Source organism: Drosophila obscura, unplaced genomic scaffold (assembly GCF_018151105.1).
Source record: "Drosophila obscura isolate BZ-5 IFL unplaced genomic scaffold, ASM1815110v1 contig_25, whole genome shotgun sequence".
Classification (NCBI taxonomy): Eukaryota; Metazoa; Arthropoda; class Insecta; order Diptera; family Drosophilidae; genus Drosophila; species Drosophila obscura.
The window spans coordinates 2,693,555-2,705,674 of NW_024542812.1; the positions used below are offsets into that span (position 1 = coordinate 2,693,555).

Sequence of the window (12,120 nt, forward strand, 5' to 3'; positions counted from 1 at the left end):
CATATGATCTGGAAAAACTGAAATTATTGGCAATTATTTAGCATATCTCTGACCACATTCCACAACTGCGTGTAATCTTCTTTAGATAAGGAGGAGTTTTGCATCAACCACAACCATCAACCACTCGCTGTCCTCTGCCTATCGATGTACCACGCTGCGTATGAGTAATGGGAGGAAGGCAGACCAGACCTGTCTGGCAGCCGAATGCCCAAATCTGAATGATATGTAGAAAGCACCAATACGCACGCTCCAACACTCGCACTGAGGAGAGAGAGGCCGACTTTGCCCCACCTGCGTCACGGTACCGTTTATTGTCCATTGCGCTAATTGCGCCAACCGACTCGACTCTCCTCTCCCATCTCGGGTCTCTAGTTGAGCTCCCGGCTGCAATATATCTGAGTGTATGGTGAGTGTATGGGGGGGTGCTTATATGTACGTGTAGCCGCTACGGCGAAGCCGTCGGCAGCAACAAATTCAAGCACAAACATTGGCTTAATATCAGTCACTAAGCGATCGCTCGACAGTTAACAACATATGAAACAAAATAGCTTGGAAACATTCGTTTAAATATTATGTACTTTGTTATGGTTTGATCGCGCTTGTTTCTCTTGATTGCCTCTGCAAATTCGCGCCATCAAGCACATCGCAGGCGAAAATTAGCGCGTTTGTGTGAAAACATTTTTTGTGAACGGGTACGGGTACCTCGAGCTAAACTAAATAAAGGAATTAAAATAATTACAATTAAATATACCGATTCACCCAAAGGTAAATATTGGAGAGAATAACTGCTGAAAGTTGATCAATTACTCGATTTTTGCCTTTTTTATTTATCGCGTTATAATTTTATGCAATAATTATTTATAATTAATTCCTGCACATAAAATTTATTATCGGGAAATTATAATTGATAATTATTAGATGCATGTGACACGGAAAACTACCTTAACACTAATCCATTCCAAGCGAATGGGGGCATTCCTGGAATATTTCCTGTCCCCCACCTCAAATGCCAGTCATGTCAGGAACCCGAGAACAAATCATTTCACCAAGTTTTTATTTCGCGACTCTGATAAGAGCCGAATTGGATGTCATAAAAGATTATTGACTCACTTTTATCTTAGCAGCTACCTTACAGTGCTCCCTAGCCATAGTGCAATAAACTTCAAGTCTTATTCAGTTTCTGACAATAGTATTTCTCCCTTGACTTTCCCCCGCGGCTGTTTGTCCGTCAAAGCTGGCAAGGCAAGGCATTATCTCATCATCGCTCGTCATTATGATTGTGATTACCGTATGTACATAACCGATCAATTACCCGGCTCATGCTCATCCACTTTGCATATCGAAAGTCTGTTGTGCGATAAGGTCGTATCGCCGGCAAAAAGATGCGAGTAACTCGAACTGATCCACCTTACAGCAATCTCGTCTGACACTGAGCTCCTTTCCCACTCACTCCCTCCGGGGGATGGATAAATGTATGAATGAACGAATGTTTGCACTGACAATCAATCAGTCGTCAATCCGGGCGGGCAACGGAAACTGGCCACTGGCAACGGGTTTTCTTAAGCTTCTTCTTTCGGCACGTGAAGCGAACGCACAAGCAAAACAAAGCAAGAAACACACAAGCAAAAACGACATAAAACATCAAAACAGAAAACGAAAAGTCAAAAAGGCAACCAAAAGCTGTTTTGGCTTTAGCGGAATGCATTGACCCAAAAGACATACGATCCTACACAAATGCAATTCAAAAATGTATTAACCAATTAACGGCACTCAAGGCGACGGTAATTTACTTGAGAATAAGTAGGGACGCAAACCCCAGCGAAACTGGGAGAAACCCAGCGGTGCTGCAATCCAGCTTATGTAATACCGGGGAAGGCCATAGCGAGAGGAAGGAGATGGGCCATCTTTTGAGGACAAGAAAATAAAAAAATACTCGGGTAATAAAAAAGTAAAGAATAAAATACCTAATACATAAATGATCGGACTCTCACATGTTGTATCCTCTGTTAACCATTTGTCAGAGCGAGGCTCTGAATTATCTCTGAATAATGATCATATTTATGAACTTTACTTGCTTTGAAACAATTTGATTGGAGTGAGAAGAGAATAAAGGATAATTAAATTTGACTTGCAAAAACATACAGTTGAAGATACCAAGCTGTTGAGCTGATGAACTTTACACTTTTTCTTTAACTTGCGTGGAAACAAAGATTATACATATTAGTATTTAATTTGTATAGCAAACACTCGTATCGAAACCTTTGCGTATTCCGTTTCGATCATTAGGAGAAACCCAAAAGAAAATACTGCTTCAGTGCCAGGGCACGAAGGTCCAACTTACCCAATAAATCGACGGCTGATTAGCACGATCATAAACCCCGATCCGAGTCTATATACATAATTCCTAGTGACGCACTTAACACGAATTTGAATTAAATTATAGATATAATGACCAAAGCAAACCCAAATAAATTGCCCATAAAACTAATAAGCGACAACTTTGGACTGACTAACGACTGTGATAGCCAGAGAACTAATCAATGGCCATATGTCCTGATATGATTCAGTATCGAATGGGTGAACGCTGGCGCGTGATGTCGTATAACTGCCCCCTAGAAACACAACTAGAACTCGATCATAAAGATTTACCGTCGAGTGGTGTGCCCCTCCAATAAATGGGAATTTCATCGAGAAAACATAATATATAATATCCGATTGTAAGGCTTGCCATGGCTATGGGTGTTTATATCGCCGAGCACCGATTTATTGTATTTTACGGGAGTAATGCATATCCCAATCTCAGTCCAGTTTGCAGTATGCAGTGTGCTGGCCCGATTCTAGACGACTACGAATAATCTAATCTGGCAACATAATAATAATAATAACATTAAACACGCTTTAATCTGACTACCTCCTATTAAAATATATATTTAACAATTTTAATCACTATTCCCCAAAAAGAAATGCACGGTTTTAGGGATAGATTCAGGTAAATAGCTGACTTAGTTAAGTTAATTTATTGAGATACTACACTTATTTCATTGATGAGTAGTATTGCTTGGGGGCTTTTTTCGTTCTAGCTCTGTTCTTGGTCTGGGTAGGAAATCAGATGAATGGATTTGTTTCGGGTCAGGTTCGGCTCGGTTCGGTTCGGTAACGATAAGGTTATCGGGAAGGCATTTATAATTGATTTTAAAGGTAGCATTGAGTATTTTATTATTATAGGCATTTGGCGGGTATTTGTTGTTTATTAATTATTGTTGCCTGTCTTGCTTTAAGTCGTTATCATTTTGGGACATTGTTACTTCAACATTTTCCGACACTTTTCGGCGCCGTGGCCACAAACTCAGTTCAGGCCGACACCCAAACCCAAACCCATTGAACCTCATACCCGTAGCCGCTCGTTACTTTTTAACTGATTATTTAGTTGCTTTTGGCCAGAGGACGCGTTCGGTCCTCAATCGCTCAAGTTCTTTTCGATTCGTAATACCCTAGCTGAAAAGTAAGTTCTCGGTTTCGGAGGTCCCACAAAGGCAGTAAGGGATAAAGAGAAATGCATGGAAAGTTTTGACAAAATGTAACTTCAATTTAATTTAAGTTACGTATACAATTATTCCGGTATATTTTATATATGCCTTAAATACGATTACTTAATAATTAACATCCAATGCGAGTCATTCTTGACAGTAATGTGACAAGCTAGCTGTACTCTTACGAGTATACATATACGAGCTCTGATATATTTGGATATATGTATTCTATATCTCCCCCAAACTATCACATTGGATCATATCATAGCTCCTTTGATTCCATTTTCTAAAACATACATTTATTTATACCATTGTTTGTGCTTCAATTATTCGAGTCAATTATGTCTCATACTTACTTTTGCTCAAAAGATTCTTAAAAAGTAATTTCATTAAATCATTGGGAATATTTATAAACTAATTTATGAGTTAGTTAGCTGCGGAGGTATGGTTGTTTATACCACCATAAAATTTTGTTGTTCCTCGGAACTAATCAAAAGAGCCAACCACAATCACAACCGCATTAAAAGCAGCATAATTGTTTCATAAATTTCAATAAACAACACTCTGCCATGATTAGGCTAATCGAAGCCCACTTACAGAAATTATCAAGTGGTTGGGGGAATTCAAAATATGAAAAGGCTCCATGGAGCGATCAGATACGATATCGGGAGGGGGCTACCACACTCACGCTGATTTAGGATCGCCTTTATGGCAAACGACTGCTTGGCGGTTTTTTAGGGCCCTATAACTATAGCTATAGCTATAGAGCCATAAAGCAAAATTTTATGAATGCAGTTCAATGCTGTTTACGAGTATTTGCGCACCCCCAGGCCCAGGCACCGATTCAAGCCGCGGGCGATAAGGATCTGCTCGTATCTGGAATCTTTTTGCTTGGGCAATTGTAATACTTGAAAGCTCCAAAGCATCGATAAGATACGGACGGCATGCGCCTAGCAACCCTTCAACGGATTAACTTAACCCAAGCTGCAAATGGACGAACGAAAGCGAATCTCGTGCCGGGCATGGTCAAAGTGTTACATCGATTTCTCATTCATTTTCAATATCTCTGTGCTTGTAGATGGCCGATAATGCGGGATTTAGGCCAGATGCGGAGGTTTTTGCCTCGGCAGGGCCACACCCAGACGACAATCCCCCCGCCTATTCATCATCAAAATCAACTTCTGTGGTCTCCTTGAATGACTTCAACTCAAAGTGAGTACTCGAACTCTCGGTGGATCATCCAGTATCTGGAACTAAACCTTTTCCCCCTCTATTTTTCCCTTCCAGGGCGAACCTGACGGAGAAGAATCAGCTTTCACTCTCCGAAGATCCGTACAGTCCCTTTGAGCATCGCGATCCAAAGGGAGCCAGTACTGGCGGCGCTCTAGCCCATCTGCTCAAGAGCTCACTAGGCACAGGAATTCTAGCTATGCCCATGGCCTTTCACAACGCCGGCCTGGTCTTTGGTATGTGCATGACGCTCATCGTTGGCTTCCTCTGCACCCACTGTGTTCACATATTGGTAAGCAAATCGATATAATATTTAGCACCTGATTTAGCGGCTGTTGACTCAAAAAATTACTAGAGAAACCATCAACAGCCGAGCTGACGTAGTCGTGGGTTTGCTGAAGTAGCTCAAGGTGCTGTCCCAAGTCATCCAAGACGTCTGTCAATAGAATTCGAAAGGCCTTGATAAGGCGTGCAACAGAGAGTCCACTTTTTGTATTCCACACTTCTGGAAGCTAGACAAGTCGCGATTTGGTCTAATCAGAGGGAGAGATAAATACAATTTTTATTTATATCAGCAATCAAGTTTGCTTTTATTGATTTTATTTATGATCAAGCATTTCCGATTAGCGCAAATCCTTCAGCACGTAACTTCCAAGAATTTAGATGTGCTTCACATTCCAGACAGTTGTACAAACTACTTTGAGACTACTTTGTATAAATCACATTTAGATTCCAAAAAAGCCCAAGTCACCGATCATCTATCGATCGTATACATAATAATCTACTTGAGACATTCAGATTTATAGTAGGAAAATTATGCAGTCATTATTAACCTTTGTCTGTCGTCATTTTAAATTTGTTTACTACTTAGAGATGACTTACACTCTCTTGCCAGAACCCATACTTTGCTTTCACTCTGTAGAAAATAAAGCTTTATACCAGGTACTCGAGGATAGGATAGCATCCCAACTTGGACTATCCATTAGCAGGAGGTGAAATATAGAAATGTAATCTTGATCTTGATGGATATCAATTTTCTGACTGAGCTTTTTGTGATATGAAGAACTCTTTTAATGTACAATTCTTTGTTGCAGGTGAAGACTTCGCACAACATTTGCCGCGATGCCAAGGTGCCAGCCCTGGGATTCGCAGAGACGGCAGAGAAGGTGTTCGAATACGGTCCCAAAGGCATGCGGCCCTACTCCAATTTTGCCAAGTACGTTGAAAAGTTAAAAATCAAAAGACAAAAACCAAAATGCGCATTGTTTCAGGCAATTTGTGGACGTTGGTTTGATGGCAACCTACTATGCGGCGGCCTGTGTGTATATCGTATTCATTGCCACCTCCTTCCACGACGTGATCAACTACGACTGCAACCTCAACTGGGATGTACGAATCTACATTGCCCTCACAGTGATTCCGTGCTTGTTCATCGGACAGATCAGGAATCTCAAGTGGCTGGTGCCCTTCTCCCTGATGGCCAATGTATTTATTGTGATCACCTTCGTAATAGTCCTCTACTACATGTTTGATGAGCCACTCGTCTACTCTGATAAGCCGCTGATCGCCCCGGCCGCCCACATTCCACTCTTCTTTGCAACGGTCATCTTCGCAATGGAGGGAATTGGTGTAGTGATGCCCGTGGAGAACTCAATGCGCAAGCCTCAGCAGTTCCTCGGCTGTCCCGGTGTCCTCAACACGGCCATGATCACTGTGGTGCTGCTCTACGCGATAATCGGCTTCTTTGGCTATGTGAGATTTGGGGACACGGTTCGTGGCAGCATCACGCTCAATCTGCCAGACGGCTCCTGGTTGGCCGATACGGCCAAGCTTCTGATGGCAGTGGCCATTTTGTTCACATTTGGCCTACAGTTTTACGTGCCCAACGAGATCCTCTGGCGCAAGATCAGTCACAAGTTCAGCCCTGAGAAGCACAACATCACACAGATCCTGCTGCGCACTGGCATCATTCTGGTGAGCGGAGGCGTGGCCGCGGCTATTCCCAACCTGGAACCGTTCATCAGCTTGGTGGGCGCCGTGTTTTTCTCACTGCTGGGCATCTTTGTGCCCAGCTTCGTTGAGACCGTCTACCTTTATCCCGATCGACTGGGCTGGTGCAATTGGAAGATGGTTAAAAACATAATTTTGGGCGTTTTGTCCATCCTAGCTTTGATTGCTGGTGCCGTGGCCAGCATTGGCGAGATCATTGAGATGTACAGCAGCGATGACTAATGGGAACTCTGAAGTTCCCATCCCACCCATCCCACATGGTCGATGGACGATGGTAGTATTAAAAACGATGCAGGTACCCCTACAGATGGATTCGATAACGGAGACATGAGACAGAGAGATGAGAGTTTCAGTTCAAAGCGCAGTAATCTAGCCATGTTGAACATGGCTAGGCGGTGTCGGAGCCAATTCCGATGCTGCTGACTGCATGAACAAGATGATATTAATGATTAAGTCTTTATGTATGTGTGTGTGTGTGTAGTACATACACACTGTGTATGTGTACACATAGGTGTCTCGTTGCACTAACACTGCTAAGCTGCAATTCATAGAATTTATAAATGTTATTATGTTAAGTCGATCAGCATCTATAAAGAAAACGATTGTGAACAGATTAAAAGTGTTTCCTTGCTCCGTTTACTCTCTAGCATAAAGGTCGGATCAACGACGAATATTTAATCAGTTGTTCATCAGGAAGAGAGCTGCCCGACAGCCAATAAAAAATATACTCATTAATCTGATGTTGCAATATATAAATATAATAATTAAGTTATTTAAATCAAAGTACAAATACGAGGAATAGAATACAGCGGCGCTCAATGATATTGTAGTTGAATTGTTGAATGCAAGTTACTTGAGGGTTGTGGTGGCTGTTGAATGTTGGGGTAACTGAAGAACTATGAGCTACGTACATACATACGAGTATGTGTCTATGCAGAGTGAAATATTAAGTAATCTGTTGTCTTTGCTTTGTAACTGCAACTAATGATGAGAAAAGCGGAATCTCAAGTGAATATCCTGCGATGATTCATTCCTTTCGGTACCTGGTTACTTCTTCTTCTTCTTGGAACTGCTGCTGGTGGCCACCACATCGTTCTTGCGCTTCTGATTGGCCTTGGGCTGGGGCGTTGGGGCTGGAGTGCTGTTGTGGCTTCCACTGCCACTCGAAACGCTGCCCTTCGGCGTCTTTTTCTTCTTCTCGGCGCGTTCTTTTTCCTCCAATTCGATATTCTCGCGTTCGATGAGCGTAATCAAGGTGTTGCAACGACGCTGAAGTTCCAGAGCTGTGCGCGACTTGATAAACCAATCGAAGCGAAACTGCGGTGATGCTCTATCGAATAGCATCATAATAAAAATATTAACCGAGTTTTACATATTGAAGATTTCTCCACTTACCTTATAGCCGCCCTCAGCTCCTCGTAGACATTCTCCTTGTCGAAGCCCAGCTTGTGCAGCATGCAGACCAGGAAACGATCCTCGATCTCTGTATAGTTTTTGCCCTTGTTGTTTCCGTATTGCAGACGCAGCTGGTGAAAGGGAGCTCGATACCTCGACATCTTTTAAGACATGCAACATTCATTAGATGTGAGAGCTCCTTTACAAAAAAATAACTCATGCGACATACCTTTTGATCCAGGGCCTTCTTGATGGACAGTCGTCGCTGAATCTTTCCCTCGCCTCGCTCAATCTGTCCCATAATTCGTTCAATATCCTGCAGTTCTGTGCAACGCTCCCAGAAGACGGCGTTGTACTCAATAACCTCTTCGGGAGTCTTGCCCTCCACGTCCTTGGCTATGTTGTCGATGTCATCACGTCCATACTTCTCGTTGGCCTTGATGAACTGATTGAAGTCACGCTTGGTCCAGGCGGTGAACCCGTGGGAGAGGAGGTTCTCCTTCTCGATGATTTCGTCTTCGGTGAGGGGCTCGGCCTCGTCAATCTTACGCTGTTCCTCCCTCTGCACTTTGTTTGCTTCCGACCCGAGTTCCGTGTTCTTGGGCACCTTGTAGTTGACAGTCTTTCGAAAATAGTAGATCTCCTGGTCGAGCAGCTCGAACAGACGAGGCGGGAAGAACTGGAAGTCCTGGACAATTGGTTGCTTGGGTGGGCGTGGGGCCTTGGGGGCTTTGGGCTCGGATACGCGTAGGGCTTCTCTGAAATAGGCGTCCACAGCATAGTTTGCCTTACGCTCACGCTTCGGTGGTTCAATCCAGTTACCCAGAGCGTTCTGCTTCTGCTTCTCGCGCCAATCCTCGCCCTCAAACTGATAGACGGACGAAGTGCCGGCCTCGCCATTCGTGTCCATGGTGAAAGTGCGCAACGAGCTCTCTCCCATGCTATCAAGTTGGGCCTTCTGCTCGGCCGTTTTAGCCTCGCCACGCTCCAGTATGACATCAATATCCTCGTCGGTGATGTCCGTTTCCTTCGAATTAAATACTTGGCTGGCTCCAAATCGAATAATGTTAAGCATTTCGTCTTTGTTCATTTGATTGGAGCGGTTGTCAACAAGGCGGCCACCCTGAATGACCATTTTGTCCAGCCTCAGCTTGACCTCGGCTCTCTCCACGATCTTCTCCTCCACAGTGCTCTCTGTGATCAAGCGAAAAACTCTCACTTGCTTCTTCTGGCCGATACGATGTGCACGATCCATGGCCTGCAAGTCCATTTGGGGATTCCAATCGGAGTCATAGATGATGACAACATCGGCGGTGGCAAGATTAATGCCAAGGCCTCCAGCCCTTGTGGACAACATGAAGACGAATTTTGCACTATTCTCCATATTAAACTCCTGGATCTGTCGGTTGCGGTCTTCATGGGGCGTTTGACCATCCAGCCGGCAGTAGTTATAGTTCTTCCAATGGCAATAGTCCTCTAGAATGTCAAGCATGCGGGTCATTTGGGAGAAGATCAAAACACGTGATCCCTGTTCCTGGAGTTTGGGCAGCAGTTTATCTAGAATGGCCATTTTTCCTGAATTGTAAACCAGATGAGTATCCGTGGTATACGGTGGCCCCGGCTCGGCTCCATCAAACAGATAGGGGTGATTAGTGCACTTTCGCAGCTGCATGAGGATGTTTTGTAAACGCATTTTCTCCACTTTGCCAGCTCCGTTGACAATATCAATGTCCTTCAGCAGTACTTTGGTGTACCAATCTCTTTGCATCTTGGAAAGACCAACGAATATCTTCATTTCTTTTTTGGGCTTCAAACGCTTTTCCACCTCGGCCTTTAGGCGACGCAGCAAGAAGGGCTTAAGCACGGCATGCAATCGCGTGATGAGGGCATCATCTCCCAGGCAAGTATTTGTGTTGAACCACTCGTCAAAGTCCTCCGACGAGTTGAAAACATCGGGCAAGAGAAAGTTCAACAGGGCCCAGAGCTCGTGGAGATTGTTCTGCAATGGGGTTCCAGTGATGAGCAATCGATTAGCCGTCTTGAACTCACGGAGTATCTCCGAAAGCTTGGATTTCTCGTTCTTGATGCGATGCGCCTCGTCAATGACCAGATAACGCCAATTGAACTTCTTGAATACGGACTTTTCGCGTATGCACATCTCGTAGGATGTCACGCAAACATCCCACTCGCCCGGCATCAACACATCACGGATGAAAGTGTTTCGAGTGTCCTGGTCGCCAATCAGGCAAACGGCTTGCAGCGATGGGCACCATTTCTTGAACTCGTTCACCCAATTCTGCAACGTGGACTTGGGAACAATCACGATATGGGGACCAGCTTGGTTTCTGCAGGAGAATCAGAATGCTCTGAGTACTTTTGAAGCGTAACACATTTGGATAACTTACTTGAAATGCTTAAGATACCCAAGAAGGGAGATGGTCTGTAGGGTCTTACCCAAACCCATTTCATCGGCCAGAATACCGTTGATGCCATTCTCGTACAGTGAGATCATCCAGTTGAGACCACGAACTTGATAGTCTCGCATTTCGCCACCCTTAATGTATGTGGGGGAAGCATCGAAACGGAATAATTCCTTTGTAGCCGTGTCCTCGGCCAACAACTCTTCATCCTCCTCCTGCTCCGTTTTGCGATGTCGATGGCTACAGAAGCAAAGAGGTGGAATTAGTACGCGTAAAGAATTATAAAATTACTCAGTCACTTACTCAGCCAGTTCCTTCTCCTTATCTTTATCTTTATCCTTGTCCTTTTCTTTATCCTTAATTTTTTTGGGTCTGCCCTTTGGTTTTGTGGGACTCTTGGCGCTGTTCGTCATGAAATGGGTGAAGATCTCGGTTTGTTTCAGCAGAAAATCAAACCGCCGACTCCGGTCGGCTTCAATCTTGTTGTCGAACTCAGCCTCTTTCTCCCCCGAGGAGCTGGTGGCCGCATCGGAAGTGGTTTCATTCTGCGGAAAGGCAAAGGAAAATTTCAGAATATTCTGCGCGTCACCAACACCGAAGGCGTCACTAAACGTAAATTTTGCATTCTACTTACAGAGTTCTCCTCGGTGGCGTCGACGGAGGCAGCATCTGTTTTGGACATATTTTTAATGCCGGCGCGGTGACCTGACCGTCTTTAATGTTCAATTAAAATTGTCCTTGCTTTCGCTGTGGGCAAAAGGTTCTCGTTAGTTTTTACGTAGGGCGTCTCTGCAAACTGCGAATTGTATTGTATTGGACACTACTGGTTACAGAATATGAGTTTTAAATTTCAATTTACTCTTGCTTGGACACAAAATTAACAAAAAATCAGCGATTTTTCGAGGGAAATTTGGCGTCGCTGGGATGCATTCATTGATATATCGATATATACTTAAGTGATATTACAATTGTTGAAAAGTATCATTTCCAATATTTTTGTGCGATAAGTATTCAGACGCGCTTAATTTTCCGTCGACCGAAATCAGGGATGAAAATCGTATGGAAACGATGCAAAGCATCCCTGTTTTTCGCGCATGCGTTTAGCAGGTACGGTACCACTAACGATACACTATAGTTTATACTGTCCTGTCCCTGACTGATCATTCACCTCTTCTACACGTTGAACAATTGTTACAATTGGGAAAATCTAGTCTCCTGATCCACTGATTATTATCCAAATTGACAAATCCAGTGCATGGCCTGCTAAAGCTACTGCTGACATGTTTGGCAATGGGACAGCTAGAGGCTAGATCTGACCTAATTTTTTAGTAGATGTGTCGCACTGATCATGCACACGACAAGTAATTTGATCAGTCGAAACTCTCTTTGAGACGATCGAGTGGGGTGGCACTGGCACACAAATGGATGTTGTCCCGTTGTATTTTTTTGTTAAGTAATTTTATACGAAAAAAAACAGGGAAGGTTTTTACATTAAATAACTTTGAAAATGAACACAACATATTTCATATACATGC

At 43.7% G+C, this 12,120-nt stretch overlaps 2 protein-coding genes across 5 annotated transcripts; one reads left to right on the plus strand and one right to left on the minus strand.

The window, feature by feature from the left end:
• The first annotated feature begins 151 nt into the window (after positions 1-151).
• LOC111071352 (proton-coupled amino acid transporter-like protein CG1139) lies at positions 152-7,383 on the plus strand. Of its 3 annotated transcripts, none has more exons than XM_022362639.2 (5): positions 152-406; positions 4,609-4,742; positions 4,818-5,052; positions 5,855-5,976; positions 6,032-7,383. In XM_022362639.2, exons 1-5 carry the CDS (start codon positions 404-406, stop codon positions 6,990-6,992), a joined length of 1,455 nt encoding a protein of 484 aa, XP_022218331.1. In that variant the 5' UTR covers positions 152-403; the 3' UTR covers positions 6,993-7,383. The 3 variants fall into 3 exon arrangements, with proteins under 3 accessions (XP_022218331.1, XP_022218332.1, XP_022218334.1); XM_022362640.2 differs by lacking the exon at positions 152-406 and adding an exon at positions 489-765; XM_022362642.2 differs by lacking the exon at positions 152-406 and adding an exon at positions 3,401-3,502.
• Positions 7,384-7,514: 131 nt separating this feature from the next.
• On the minus strand, positions 7,515-11,770 carry LOC111071351 (chromatin-remodeling complex ATPase chain Iswi). Of its 2 annotated transcripts, XM_022362638.2 has the most exons (7): positions 11,754-11,770; positions 11,220-11,332; positions 10,889-11,130; positions 10,571-10,825; positions 8,395-10,510; positions 8,166-8,326; positions 7,515-8,100 (listed from the first exon to the last, which is right to left on the minus strand). In XM_022362638.2, the coding sequence occupies exons 2-7, from the start codon at positions 11,265-11,267 to the stop codon at positions 7,818-7,820; spliced, it is 3,105 nt and encodes a 1,034-aa protein (XP_022218330.2). In that variant the 5' UTR covers positions 11,268-11,332; positions 11,754-11,770; the 3' UTR covers positions 7,515-7,817. The 2 variants fall into 2 exon arrangements, with proteins under 2 accessions (XP_022218330.2, XP_022218329.2); XM_022362637.2 differs by lacking the exon at positions 11,754-11,770 and having other exon boundaries at positions 11,220-11,503.
• Between the last annotated feature and the right edge of the window lie 350 nt (positions 11,771-12,120).